Source organism: Aphelocoma coerulescens, chromosome 12 (genome assembly GCF_041296385.1).
Source record: "Aphelocoma coerulescens isolate FSJ_1873_10779 chromosome 12, UR_Acoe_1.0, whole genome shotgun sequence".
Lineage (NCBI taxonomy): Eukaryota > Metazoa > Chordata > Aves > Passeriformes > Corvidae > Aphelocoma > Aphelocoma coerulescens.
Window position 1 is genome coordinate 1,331,168 of NC_091026.1, and position 15,152 is coordinate 1,346,319.

Sequence of the window (15,152 nt, forward strand, 5' to 3'; positions counted from 1 at the left end):
CTTGGAGCAACCTGGGATAGTGGGAGGTGTTCCTGCCCATGGCAGGGGGTTGGGAGTTGGTAATTTAAGGTCCCTTCCAAGCCAAATCATTCTGAGACGCTATGATAACAAATGAACTGTAGCTTAGCATAGCTGTTAGCACCAGTGTACCCAGGGAACATGAGCCCAGGTGTGCCCAGGTGGCCAGGAAGGCCAATGGCACCCGGCTTGTTCCAGCACTGATGTGGCAGCAGGACGAGGACAGTGACCGTCCCCCTGTCCTGGGCTCGGGTGAAGCCACACTTCGAATCCTGTGTTCAGTTTAGGTACCGTCACGACAAGACAGACACTGAGATGCTGGAGCCTGTCCGAGGGAGGGTCTGGAGCACAAGTGCTATGAGGTGCTTGGGGTTATGGCCCGGAGAAAACGTTTTTCTGACAAGCACCGCCTGGCTGCTGGCGCCACTGGAGTTCCCCCGAGGGAGGGCGGTGCGGCCCCGGGGGGCGGAGGGCGGGGGGAGGCGCGGCCTCCCGGGCCGCCCTGCCCGGCCCCGCGGCCCTCGGCGCGCAGCTCCCGCCGCACTTTCGCGCCCCGCACGGTCCCGCCCGCGCAGCATGGCTCCCCCCGCTCCCCGGGCGCTGCCTCTCCTTCTCCTTCTCCTGCACTTCGCCGCCTCCTCCAAGCTCAACACCCCCAAGGTGCTGCTCCCCTTCACCCGCGGCACCCGCGTCAACTTCACGCTAGAAGCCAGCGAGGGTTGCTACCGATGGTGAGTGCAGGTGCCGCCGCCGCCCTTTGTCCGTTTCTCTCCCCCCGCCGGCACCTGCGGCGGCTCCTCGGCCCGCGGCGGGGCCTTGGGGCTCTTGGAGCAGCTGGGCCTTCCCGCATCGCTTTCACCTCCCTGCGGGTGGGTTTGGGCGGCCCAGCAGTGCGGGAGCAGACATGGAGATAATCCCTACGGGGAAAGGTTGTTTATTTTGTGCAGTGGGGGTTAAACCCGCTGGAGAGAGGCAGTGTCTGCAGGCCGGGCCCAGAGGGGAAGGTCCCTGCTAGTGAAGGAAGCTTCCCGCCATGGCTCCGTGCCCAACATGTGCCTTACACCCCGTGTGCACCCACCCACACACCCCACACGTCCACCTGCTTCTCCCTGTACCCCACACCCCCCACCTGCTTCTCTCTGTAGCCCACACGCACACTCCACCTGCTCCTGCTCACACACCCCATGTGCCCACCCTGCTGTCCCGCACACCCACAGTGCCACCGCACACACGCATTGCCGCAGTCCCACGTGTGCGGGGACAGCACCCAGAACTCGTGCTTGTGCTGCTGGTGGGGAAATGCCCCTTCTCTTGCTGTAGTCAGTAATGAAGGTCCTGACAGCTTTGAGCTCGGCGTATGGACATAAAGGAGTCGTAGCTAAGTCGGGAGCCTCTCACTGCTGCGCTAAGTGTAGGTAACAGCACCCTTAATACTTCACCTGGAAATAGTGAAGTCGAGTTTTAAAAGTGAAAGCTTTCCCGGTTTTCGTAGTGTTGAGCACGTGGGATGTACTCCAGGAACTTCTTCTGGCTGGGAGCCCCCTTCCTGCCTCGCACAAGGGGGAGGACTGGGTAGTGTTGAGCACAGGGGCTGAAGGCAAATCCCACAGCGTGTGCAAATTTAGAAAGCTCACAGTAGTCTTCGTGTTAAACAAATGTTGCCAACTCCTTGTCCTTTCTGTAGCACTCCAGAATGGTAACTTAATCAGTAATGAGCAGAAGGTACCCACCTGAAAAAGAAGTGGCAGTCGAGGTATGGTTAGGATGATACTTTCATATGTGCCAGATGGATGCGTGTAGCAGTTTTCAGTTGTTGTTTTGTGTCTGGCAGTTACTGAAATACGTCTTAGAGGGCCATATTTTCATTCTCTGTCAGTTTATTTGCTTGGTTCTTACACATTTCTCATCTCTGGGCTGGGTACAAACCTTTGGTCTGTGACAATTTACATATTCTGCTTATGCAGAAGAGCAGTAATTAATTTTATCCAGAAGTTGACTGAATGAAAGTTACCAGATGAGCTGCTTGTGGTCATGTAATTTAATTCTTAATAGACTGCTTTAGTGAAAATTTCACAAGTGTGGGTTTTTTATCTTTTCTTACTCTAATTTTCGAACACTGCTGAATTTTTAAAAGGATTTGGTTTGTGAGGTAAAATAGATTGCATAAAGCTGAAACCCAAAACTCATCAAAGAACTAGTAAAATGTGGAAGTGGAGACTCTTTCCTGTTTGCCAGTGAGCTGTTAGGTGATGCCGGGCTGGCTGCAGCCATTCCTGCACATGCCAGGTGCTATGCAGCTGTCAGAAGTATGGAGATCTTTGCTAATTTCACTGAAATCTACAGATGAAAAGATGTAGGATTGTACTCCAGAGAAATGCCAGACTTGATCCACGTTCATATCTCTAATGGAGGTGATTTTTGTGCACTTCAGAGCATGTTCTGTTGGTGCTGTTTACCAGCAATGACTCATACCCCTCATGCAGACAGGCTTCAACATCCTTTTCCATCCTCTCCCGCTGCCCTTCAGAGATAAATTTTGGTTGAGAATTAAGGAAACTGTACCTAATTCACCTTCTCTGTGCCATCATTTTCTGTGGCAGGATTGTTAATGGGTGTTTATTCACTTCTGCTTTGCAAGGCCTGGCAGGATGTGGGTTGTAAAACTCAACGTGCGCTTAGCAAGCACACGGAGGAAGCAGGAGTTCTGGGTGTGTGTGACTGAGCACAAACAGCAGCAGCACTGGGGCTCTGTCCCTCTACACCCCGCAGGCCTGGAACTGTGCGGGGTTAGGAAGAAATGGACTGGAGGAGCAGCTCCACAGCCACTTGCTGGCAGGTTTCCTGTGCTTCCCATTGGAGCTGTCAGAAGGAGCTGTTACTGGAGAGGGGCTGTTGAACTCAACAAGTTAGGAAGTACCAAATGCAATGCCTTGAGAAGGAGTGACTCTTCCTCACACTTGCAAAATGATGGGTGTGTTTGCATGCGTGAAAGTAGGGGTTTGAATGGAACTGGTTAGATTTAGGCCCTCTGTGTCTGGAGAGGGGACTGAAGGTGTGTAATACAGGAGATTGCAGGGTTAGAGGTAACCTGTGAGAGCTGTTTGGGTTGTACAGCAGCATCTGATGCCAAATGACACCTTTTGAAGGCCTGCATTACTCATCTCAGACATTCAGAATTCATACACAAGTGTCCAATTTCCTGAAAATCAGTCTATAGCATGCTGTGACCTTATTTTCTTCCAGTTCCCCTTTGAGCCTTCAAGTTTACCTCTGAAAGTAGGAGATTTTCAAAGTGATGGTAGCAGTGTCTGAGAATTCCACTGATTCAGAGGGAACAGGTCAAGTTCTATCATCATCCCAGCAGATTGGGAGTGGTGGTAAGGTTATAAGCATGGCTCTAAAGTATTTGCTGATTTTCAAGATGCTCATGCCTTCTGGAGTTTGGGTTGCCTTTATGTTAAAATTATTTTTTGGGAAAAGCTTTGTTTTCAAAGCATACAGTGTTTCCATCTGTAAATACTATACATGGTTCTGTCTTCAGGCATAACACACAGTCTGTGCAGATATATTTAGAATTTATATTACATTTGTCTTTATCTTTAAATTACCTTAATCCAGAAATCATGCTTGAAAGAATGAAAGCATTCCAAAGCAGAATTTTCTCCTTGAAACCTGCTGTACCATAGTAACATTTTAAGGGGGAGGAGGGGAACACACACACACACACACACACACACACACACACACACACAAACCATTTTCCCCCAGGATACACACCATGGCTGGGTATTTATAGCAGAAATTATCTGCAGTGTACAAATATGTTTACATATTTCATTATTTCATACAGTGTAGAATTAAGGTACATGGTGAGAGCTGATGGAAATGAAGAGGAGTTTATTGCCACCTTAATGAAAGGTTTGTGTGTGCTACTGAAGCCCTCACTGAGGAAGTTGTATCAAGGTAATTGCCATAGGAGAGGAGCTGGTAACAGAGCAGTAAAGGGAGAGATCCAGTGGCCGAGTGGTGTTGGAGGTGTGGGATGCACAGGTACTTCCAGAGAGCCCAAACCCACTGCACAATGCTGCTGTCACAGCAGTTGGCTAGCAAAGCTCATCTTCTAGCTCCTTATCTTGTCATGTTTTTGCTGTAAATTGATTTTACTGCTCCATGGGATATATCTGGTGGCTTATGTGTTTTTAAAAATGTCTATCAGTAGTGTTGTTCACTGAGATCTGTTGCTGTGCTCTAAGACCAACAGTCTCATCTCTGGTAATCTGGGAGTTGTGTTGTTTCCTGGATCACCTGTTTTACCACAGGTCTAAACAGTCCTGCCTGACTCTCACTGAAAAATGTTTTGTGTGAGATACTGTTAACTTCCACATTACAAAGTGACATCTTAAATAATGTTTGTTATCCCCTTCTCTGGTTCTCACCTGCTCTGCTTTCCCTCTTGTGAGGCATTGCAGCTGGTAGCAAGATGTTCTCCCTCTCCCTGACTTGCCTGGCTGTACCTTCCCAGCAGGGCTTCAAGCTCTTTTAAGTGCCAGCACGAGCTCAGAATTGGGCTGAGGTGTCCTTGTCGGTAAAGTGAGAGGGGCTGTGCTGCTGTGGCTCAGGTGTGTGTGTGTTACCTGAGACTGCTGGCTCAGAACCAGAGCAGGGGGTGCGAGCCTGCAGCAGAGGTGTCCTGCCAGAGCCCAGGAGGCACAAGAAATAATGTCATCTCTCTTAGCCCATGTCTCAACATCAGTGCAGGTTTACTCCTGAAAAAGCTTTCTCTCGATCTGAGCATGCCCTGCCTGGAAAGGCAGACAGAAGGATTAGGGACTTACTGGTTTGGGGCAACTTTTCACTGATGAACACCCATGAAATAAATGTTTTAAGACTTTTGCTCATTTTTTAGTCCCAAGAGTGACTTTATAAGGTCCCTGGTGTATCGGTCAGTCCAGTCTTCCCAAACTCTTGGAAACTTTCACTACCCAGTTTCCCTCTGACTACATATCTGCCCAAGAGCCTGATAAAATTCTAAAAGATCAGATCAACTGACAGTCATGGTGCAGCTCTACAAAGGCGGATTTTTGCTGACTCAGTCAGTTGAGTTTAGTTTGAAGAGCTGGCAGAACAGTATAAAACACTGGAGCAATAAGAATCAATAGATAATTGCTACTGAGAGAAAACAGGTGCCTGATCTTTGAACCAACTGATAAATAAGTATAATCTAGTGAGGTATTGACATGTGGTGTTACAGAACAGTCGATTAAAGAACGCAGGCCTGGGTATGGGTAGATGTGTGGATACAATCTTGGCACCTGGCTCTGTGTCTGCGGCCCTGGAGGGGGGATGGAAATCATGAATGAAACAGAATCAGCAAGAGGACTGGCAGCCTCTTTGCCAGTGCCATTCATTCCTCAGCAAGCAGGATTTTATTCTGAGGGAAATAAGTACTGGGGACTTTGGTGAGCTGTTTTCCCCTCACCTCCTCACTACTCTTTCCAGTGCTTCCTCCCTGCCCTGCTGTTCCTTACAGGCGCTGTGGCATGGGATCCAGAGCTAGTGCCAGAAATGCTTCCCATTGCTGCCTTCTCAGGATCTAATTTTGCCCTCTGACAAGCCCAGCTCTCAATGTCACACGCTGCTGAAGAGCTGCTGTAGTTGGCAGAGGATATAAATTGCAGTTTTGTCATTCTAAACCAAAGTTTCTTCTTGCCCATCTAGGACCCAGTCGTGATCCCGGAGTAGTGCCTCTGTAATTGGCAGCCTGGTTGATTAATGCCTTTGCTTCTCTGTGCTTGGCCCTGCATCCAGGTAGCTCTAAACAGAATGTGCTTTTGATATTGCTGAATGACAGAGGGGTCATCAAATACTTCGTGTGTTCTGCTGGAAAAAACACCAGTCATGCAGATAGTTTTTAAATATAAATCCATAGGTAACCAAGCTTCAGAAAGGCCCACTTGAGTAAAATTTGTATTAAAAAAAGACACTCAGCTGATATTCTACCTCTTAAACTACTGCTAGAAGCCAAATAGTGTATAATCTCAGGTTCTCTACTGCAGTGGCAACTAAGAGTTAACTGGCTTTCAACTGTAAAAGCTTGAAAGTTCCTTTAAAATTGTGGAGTGTTTGTAAGTTTACAGTTAAAATTTAATTTTTGTTGATCTTTGTTCCTCCCTTTTTCTAGTCTGAAAAGTATCCTGTAATTAGACTCAGTTTTACAGCACTGTTATTAGTGCAAACTGCAGTGGTTTTGTATTACAATTCATTGCCAGATATTAAAAGAACAAATACAAACCCCAGTGAAACCCCTGTTGTGTTGTAAACACAATCTATTCCAGACTGCAAGAATGCAAAACCCTCAAATTAATAACAAAAAATCTAATGGCAGAGAATATTAAGCAGTGCAAAGAGCTAAATAAAAGTCAGTTTCATATATATAATACTTATTTTAAAATACCTGCATGCAGACTAACTCAAATCCACATGCTCAGCTTCAAAAGCCAACCAGCCAAGTACAGGAAAAACCTTACTGGTTGTGAACGCTAATGTTGTTTAAAGAAACTTGCTGAATGTTGGAAAACTGTTTCATGGTTGCCTGAGAACAACAGAAAAATAACTAATTACTCTTAATGTCTAAAAAATATTTCAAGCTTTTAGAGTGAAGCTAAGTGTGCTACTAATACAGAAAATCATATTATTTTATAAACAGTGTAAACCCTACTATGAAAAATGTGCACATATTTGTGTACATTGCTTAGGTTTTTACAATAGATAAACAATTTTCAGGTTTAAGCTTCTAATTGGTGTTTAAATTCCCCATTGCATACTGCTGTGGGCTGTTTATTCCTTGATCAGATAAAATACTTTGAAATTCTGGGTCAGCAGTTGGTAGCGTTGTTTCAAAATCCTCTAAAACTACTCCTTATGTAAGCAAAATAGTGTTGGGAGCTTAAGGTTAGGAACAGGATTTGCAATATTATTGCAGTGGCTGCAAGCAGAGGTCTGTGCTCACCTGGGCTGCAGCTGGTAGCTCTCAGATAATTGACTGTGGTGTGATGTGTTATTTTTTGAATAAATACAATTTTAGTTAAGGAGAAATTTAATTTTTCGCTGGTGTTTGTTGGATTTGTTGGTTGTGCCAGTAAGAGGAGGTAAAACCTGTGTGTGGGGATTCAGGCACATTGTTGATTCAAGACGTTGTTTGTTTGGAACTCCCGTCCCGCTCCTTGCTGGGTTAGAGAATTTTCCCTATACATCACAGGTAGGCATTTTTGTACATCCTCCAGTAAAAAAGGCTAGACCTGTCCAGTTACCCCATCTTTAGCAGGAGGGGATCCAGTGCCCGGCTTAGATCGCATTTACCAGATAGCGCAGTGTTTTCATCAGAGCTGCTCTCATCATCCGGAGAAGCAATTCCCGCACAGCTTTGTCACCCATCAGTGCTTGTTTTCATTGTTCTAATGCTTCAAAGGGCCCTTGTGTGCGCTGTGACCCCGGGTCCCGAGCAGCCAGCGGGGCTATTCCGGGCGCTGGGTTCCCGAGTGGCACTGGGTTCCCGAGCAGCCAGTGGGGCTATTCCCGAGCGGCGCTGGGTTCCCGAGCAGCCAGCGGGGCTATTCCGGGCGCTGGGTTCCCGAGCGGCACTGGGTTCCCGAGCGGCCAGCGGGGCTATTCCGGGCGCTGGGTTCCCGAGCGGCACTGGGTTCCCGAGCGGCACTGGGTTCCCGAGCGGCGCTGATTCCCGAGCGGCGCTGGGTTCCCGAGCAGCCAGCGGCGCTGATTCCCGAGCGGCGCTGGGTTCCCGAGCGGCCAGCGGGGCTATTCCCGAGCGGCGCTGGGTTCCCGAGCGGCGCTGGGTTCCCGAGCAGCCAGCGGGGCTATTCCGGGCGCTGGGTTCCCGAGCGGCCAGCGGGGCTATTCCGGGCGCTGGGTTCCCGAGCGGCACTGGGTTCCTGAGCGGCGCTGGGTTCCCGAGCGGCCAGCGGGGCTATTCCCGAGTGGCGCTGGGTTCCCGAGCAGCCAGCAGGGCTATTCCAGGCGCTGGGTTCCCGAGCGGCACTGGGTTCCTGAGCAGTGCTGGGTTCCCGAGCGGCGCTGATTCCCGAGCGGCGCTGGGTTCCCGAGCAGCCAGCAGGGCTATTCCGGGCACTGGGTTCCCGAGCGGCACTGGGTTCCCGAGCAGCCAGCAGGGCTATTCCGGGCGCTGGGTTCCCGAGCGGCACTGGGTTCCCGAGCGGCGCTGATTCCCGAGCGGCGCTGGGTTCCCGAGCAGCCAGCGGGGCTATTCCCAAGCGGCGCTGATTCCCGAGCGGCTGCTGCTGGCGCTGCCGCTCCCGTGCCCGGCTCCGGGCTGTACGCACGGCTGGCGGGGCAGCTGCGACCTGTGCCTCCCCCACGGCCCGGCCTCTGGCTGCTGGGTTATTTCACTGCCACTGCAGGTAGCCTTCCCATGCATATTGCTGCTACCTCAAATTTACTTTCAAGAGGCTTGGTTTTTAATAACTCTTCAACTTTTGTTGTTGTTTAACTTGACATTTTTGGCACGCTGGAAGGGAGATCTGGGCTGCACTGTGTTATGCCCTGGCCTGCTCCGTGGGTTTAGGGGAAGGTTGTTTGATTCGCTCTGGGCGCTGAGCGGGAGAAACAACAAAATTCTCAGGAGGCTGCAAACTTCTTGCAGACTTCAGAACATTAAGGTAGATTAAGGTATTTGGCAGATTTTATAACAACATCCAGACAAAGCAAGGCACTTCAAAACTTTAATTTATCCAGACACCACAAGGCATTGACTGGAATTTTTTAGTGTGGGTTACAATGTATTTCGAGAAGAAAAACGTAGAAGAGAAAGGTGTGTAGCGCCCCCCCCCCCATCCTCCCGCGATGCAGCGTGGTCTCAGCTCCGTGCCAGCCCAGGCAGCGGGGTGGCCCCTGGGCACACGTGTCCCTGTCCTTTCCTCCCCGGGCACGGCTGTGCTTTGCTGTTCCCGGCCCCACGCGGTCACACGGCCCCGATTCGGGGCTCCCAGCCCGCCACGGGTCACTCCGACATTTGCGGTCAGCCCCACTGTTGTGAACGAGGCGAGACTTTTGAAAGGAAAAGTCAACTCATTTATTTATTAACTGCTGAGAGCGGGAACCCAGGATAAGCCCAGGCTCTGCGCGACAAGCCAGAATAAAACAATAACAAAAAGAAGACAGTGAGACCCACTGAGTGCTCCCTTGGACCCCAAGTTCCACAGGAGAACCCCTCTCCTGGGTGCAGGTGGCTTTTAGAGTCCCTGGTGCCACCGGGCTGGTGCATTTCTCAATCCTCGTGCTGATTGGTCCCTTTCCTGTTCGCTGGTCGGTCTGTACCTCCGTGCATTCCTCCCCAGTCATTTCCAAACAAGTCCGCTTCATTGGTTGGCTCGTTCTCCAATCCCAGTCCAGGGCATCGTCCTCATCCCTTGTACCCTACCAAGCAATGGACTAGAAGGTTCCTTCTATTAAACCCATTGGGTCCTTGTTATATCCCCATCCAGGGTTACATTCCAGCATTACATCCGTACAGTCTCGCAACTTCCCTTCAATTAACATATCCATCTATTCCACCCTCAACTCCCCTCTTTTATATCTCATCTAAACAGTAATAACCAACACCCTGAAACCAATTCATTTCTTACAGCCCCACTGTGTCGGTGTAGAGCAGAGACTGAGCAAGGCTCGAGGGGCTGGGGAGCGGAGCAGTGACCACCCCACCTACACAGTGCTCGCCCTGTCCTCCTCCTTCCCCCCTGGCTGTTCCGAGCCAGTCAGTTATTCCTGCCGTGTCCTGCCCACATCCATGGTGAGCTGCTCGCAAGCCCATTCCTGGAGCAGTTGTCTGCAGAGAAGCCATGCGAGTCAGAGCAGGGAGTAACAGACTCACCAATTTTAGGTCGAAATGCCACGTAGGCTTACATTGCACCAAAGATGATTATACAGCTTTGCACATTTCACACAGTGTTGCATATTTCAGCTAACCAGACTAAATCTTTTTTTCCCTTTAAATTTCTTGATTAAGAAATGTTTCTTCTTGTTGTTCAGAGCCCCTGTCCTAGCAAGTGTATATAATCGTGATGTTCTGCCATTGGGGAAGGTTCCAGTTTTTTCAGAACTGTTTCAAACTTGTTTTGAAAATGCAGTTAACAAGTGGTGAATGGAACTTTAGCTAAACATGTTTCACCTTTATTTCAGTGTTCGGTATGTGTTTTCACTTGTTCCACACCTCAGAGGTAATCAAGAGTGAGGCCAAAGGCTTGCAGCTTGGAGGAGTAGCTGGGTACAGGGCTGGAGTGACCAAATTGCCTTCAGCAGTGACCTTGCCATGGTGGAGAGAAAGCCGTACTTGTCTGCCCCGCCTCTGGCCTGGGCTTTCCCCTTCCCCAGCCCACGCCGGAGTCCTGGGGAGCTGCTGCCATCCAGCTCTTCCCAAAGCGAGCTGCTGACCACGCAGCATGTCCCAGGTGGATTGTTGGGGTGGCTTTGAGGCCGAGCTTTGATTTGTGTGCTGACACAGCCCAACCCCCCGCAGGTCGTCCACGCGGCCGGAGGTGGCGAGCATCGAGCCGCTGGGGCAGGACGGCTGCCGCTGCTCGCAGAGGGCGCTGGTCCAGGCGCGCTCCTCGCAGCCCACGCGCCTCACCACCATCATCTCTGCTGAGGACACACGTGAGTCTGAGCTCGGCTGAGCAAACCCCTGCTTCTCGTGGGCATCCTGCTGTGCTCCGGAAACAGAGCAGAGATTGAGAAATGCACAGACAAATTTCTGCTCCTATGCACAGTCATTTTAGACTTTCCATGGGTGTGGGTTTTAACTTCTGTTGGCAAATAGAGGGTGTGACTGAAATATAAAAAAGTATTTAATAAAAGTTACTAATGCAAATTCATATACTTTGCATTTGAAAAAGCTGGAAGTTGCCTTTTTGTCTGTCATACAGTGTACTAGGTTAGTTTTTATAGTGACAGAGAGGCAAAACCAGATGGCCGGTTAAATGCCTTGCAGTCACTGACTGAAGTTTATGGGGGCTTATTGTCTGTGGCTAAAAGTCATTAATTTCTCTGGGACATGAGAGCTGTAGCAACTGTAGCAACTTTGCAGAAGCACTCAGAGACAACCCCTGTAAGTGTCAGTGTAGATGGAAATCAGAGTTTCTACAGATCTGTTCTGCAGTTCAGTGAGGAAGGGAGCTGTTCTTGCTTTCTGAGCCACCCTTTGACCACGCGTTTCTTCATCAAGGTCATGACCAAGTTCAAGTTCTGTCAGTGTCTTGTGTCACTGGCTGAATTTGGGTTGCATCTTGACTTATCGTTGTTCTTGATGAGCACATGCAATGTTGTGATTTGTTGTGCTCTTTCTGATGTCTCTTCAAGTGACTGGACAAGTGCTTCGCTGTGATGCCATCGTTGATTTAATTCATGGCATTCAAGTTGTGTCCACAACAAGAGAGCTCTACCTTGAGGATTCACCACTGGAGCTCAAAATTCACGCTTTGGATTCAGAAGGTAAAGAGATTTGCTTGTAGGAGATTAAATATGTATTGAAAGTTCTAATTGTCTGATGCATGCACTAGCTTTATTTGTGACTCAGTTGATTGTTTGAAGCCAAGTGGAGAATTTTAAGGGGGTTCTCTGGACAATACATTGTGAAATTGTCTGTTCTTTTTTCTTCTGAGCTGAGGTAGTCTAAAGAATTTTGCAAAAGGATGTTTTTGTAATTAGTCAGGTATCCAACAGCAAGTTCAGAGGTGATGTTTGAGACCAACCACCTATTGCTCAATCTGTTAATTACTGCACAAACACTCACTTCTGGGAGGCACCATTTAGGCTCATATGAGTCAGTGCATTTGGACTGAATGCATCACTATTTAGTAGGAGCAGAAAACTTCTGCTTTTTGTAGTCTGTAGCATCAGAAGAAGAACCATGATCTGATAAGAATTTCATGCTTTTGACAGTCAAGTTTTGTGCACACATAACACACCAAGCAAGGGATTTTTAGGACAACTTCTGAAAGGAAATAATGTGTCAAGCAGCTATAAAGGTTGAATTAATTGTTTTGGGTACTTTGGGAAGCGAGCCATCATGTTTGTAAACCATGAATGCCAGGTGAAGTATGGTGATGTGTTAATAATGCAAAGTAAATTTGTTTTTATCCTCTGTGTAGTGCTGGATTTGTGGCTTGGTGTTTGTGCAAATTCAAGGGTGCTCCATGGTTGTTCTTGTAGGGATAAACCAGAAATTTCCTTGGGAAATAAGTCATGGTTTATGTTCCAGGAAGACTCTATGCTTGTTCTGTACTTTTGTTCTAATCTGGTTGTTTGATTTGTAGGAAACACTTTCAGCACCTTGGCAGGGTTGGTGTTTGACTGGACAGTAGTGAAGGACCCCGAGGCCGATGGCTTCTCAGACTCCCACAACGCACTACGGTAAAGTCATTTCCTTTGGTCTCAAAAGCTGTTCAGTTTGATGTGTAAAAATACTTGCCCACATCTAGGCAGTTCACTGAACTGATGCCTAAAATAATAATGCTTGAGGGTCAGTCATTTCAGGTTGGGTTTTTTAAGTGTCTACCTACTTGACAGCCTGGGCACTTCCACCTCTGTTTAGTTTAACTGATGGTGTTAGTAAGCAGCTCTGGGGTTGATCTTGCTGAAACATCTCTTGCAAAAGGAAGATTTATCAATAAGATTGTTATCTCAGGGTTTCAGCAGAGTTCTATTTTTAGCTTTCTTTTTGAGGAAGAAAGTCCCTGTCCTTTTCAGAAAGGAGCCTCCAAACCTTAAGAATTTCAGGTGTCAGTGGACACTTGGTTCTGGGGTTGAAATAGGATGATTGCTTGTGGCAAAACCAGTTCTCCTACAGAGCAGAAAGGTTAACAGCCAACTTCCATCCTCCAACCAATATTCCAAATACACTGTAAGGGGAGTGGGGCGAGCAAGCAAGGCTTTGCTGCTGGATAAACACAAACTCTGATTTTGCAGCCCTAGAGAAGCAGCAGTAGCTGGGGAAAGCCTGTTAAGCCCATAGTACACCTGAAGCTGCAGGTATGAGTGAGAGCCAGAATGAATGGCTTAGTGGGACTGGGTATCCCAAGTCCTAGTCCATATGGAATTTCTTCTTTCAGTAAAGTATTTGCTGATGGGATTTTAATCAAACTGTACTGATATTGATATATGCTCTACTGTTAGCATAACTATGATAGCATAAAGATATTCTACAGCTGGTACAGCTTTGCAAAATAAATTATAAATTGTCATAAATACGTTAATATCCATAACTGTCCTCCATATGGCCCTACTGGTTTTGCTGTGAAAGTGCACGTGAAGCCAAGCAGATGATGTGCATACAGAAGGTGACACCCTGTAAAACACACTCCTCTTTCCACTTCGGTCATTTTCCCATCCATGGCCAATTCCTTTCCTCTCTTTTGCCACTTTTCCTTGAAATTTTTAACAGTTACTGCAAGTGTTCAGCTTGTAGATGATTTTCATGGTAATTTATTAAATACATCCTGGCTTTTTGAGAGAGGTCGAAGTTACATTCTGCGTTTGTTGAGCTGTTGCTTTTATAAACTTAAGCTTTGGGTCTTGCACATCAGTTGCTCTACAATATAGAGAGTTTTTGCAGTCTCACCTACTGTACAAACTGGAGGGGTCATTGTAGACAACATGTGCAGTCTTCTGATAGCTCACAAGCAAGCTTCAAACAAACTTATCTGTCACAGAAATTAGCTGCAGATACCTCGAAGAATGAGTAAAATTTGGATATCTGGTTCCAGGCAAACATCTTAAATTGGCTTAAAAATGGAAATGACTGGGAATAGATGCTGGTGGTTTCTCTGTGGGTTTACAAAGGTTGGTTAACAATTTTCTATTCACTTTTTGATTCACCTTTCAGTATACTGAAGTTCTTAGAATCCACTTACATCCCTCCTTCCTATATATTGGAGATGGAAAAAGTTGCCAAGCAAGGAGATACCATTCTGGTGTCTGGAATGAAAACAGGGAGTTCTAAATTAAAAGCAAAACTGCAGGAAAGCATCTATAAGGTAAGAAACTTGAGTTTATCCTTATCTTTTGAATATTTCATCTCATAGCCCAGTGTTCCAGGAGTGCTATGTTTGCATTGTGGATGTCAGTGCTGGGTTGACTCTGTAGCCCACATCACAAGAGATGACACCCTGGGAGGGCTGGAGCTCGGTGCAGTGACCCAGCCCAGGACAGGGCATGTGCCAGAGATCATTTCTAAACCTCTGACAGAAAGCCCATGGAAGAAAGCACTCCCAGTGCTTCCATACTGTTGAAGTTCTGATACTCATACTGTACATACAACTAGAACCGTTGCATTGGCCCTTTAGTCCCTTCAAAAAAGAACCAACTAGAGCAGTTCTTTTTTTCAGTCAATAAATATCTAGAAAAAGGTCTGTTCTGTTGGAAAGAACTTTATTTCCTGTTGTGCTTGAAATGAGTGTCATAGGAATACTTTCTTATATTCAGTTCTGCCTCATGAGGTTTTGGTGTCCAGGGAAGGGCTTTGTGATCTGAGTGTCAGAGCTACCCGTGTTCAGCTCCAGTGCTGGGTGGTCTTCCCAGCTGCTGTGGAGGTCTGGGATGATTCTGTCTTTGAAGCTTGGGCTCACTGAGGTTTTCATTTCACTCTGCAAACAGCTGCTTCTTAATAGAATTTACAAGCACCTGTGAGAGTTTTTATTATGTTTAATTTAATTTATCGTTGTGCTGGTATCAGGTTAATACTGCACCTTAAAAAGCTGCCTCCATAAAATGGGGGTTTTCTGAAGTTCACCTCATCTCTGCAGTCTGGTTTTGCAGATCTGTGTTACTGTATTTTGTGCTTCATGTTTCTGCTCAAAGCAGAATGGCCGTGGGCTATCTGAGCCTTGGCTGTAAAAAGTGTTCTACTAAAATATTGCCTACATGTGTGTACTGGTACCACTGGTAAGGTGGCACAAGTAGTAGTGCATGTTGAGAATTGGTTTTTTGTTACAAAATTTAGTTTAGTTCTGCCTAATTGTACTGAGTACATGGACATACTCTACATTTTATCAGTCTGACTTCTTTTGAATGCTTGTAGCTTGGTTAGCTTTCTGGTTTAATATTTA

The 15,152-nt window shown here is 47.4% G+C and overlaps 1 protein-coding gene across 1 annotated transcript in view; it reads left to right on the forward strand.

Moving 5' to 3' along the window:
• The first annotated feature begins 551 nt into the window (after positions 1-551).
• The window catches only part of NUP210 (nucleoporin 210), a 52,410-nt gene continuing 37,809 nt past the window's right edge, over positions 552-15,152 (forward strand). Inside the window, exons 1-5 of the mRNA XM_069027696.1 lie at positions 552-749; positions 10,568-10,704; positions 11,407-11,538; positions 12,363-12,459; positions 13,931-14,081. Coding sequence (XP_068883797.1) covers positions 595-749; positions 10,568-10,704; positions 11,407-11,538; positions 12,363-12,459; positions 13,931-14,081 — 672 coding nt within the window. The 5' untranslated portion in view covers positions 552-594. The remainder of the gene's footprint in view (positions 750-10,567; positions 10,705-11,406; positions 11,539-12,362; positions 12,460-13,930; positions 14,082-15,152) is intronic.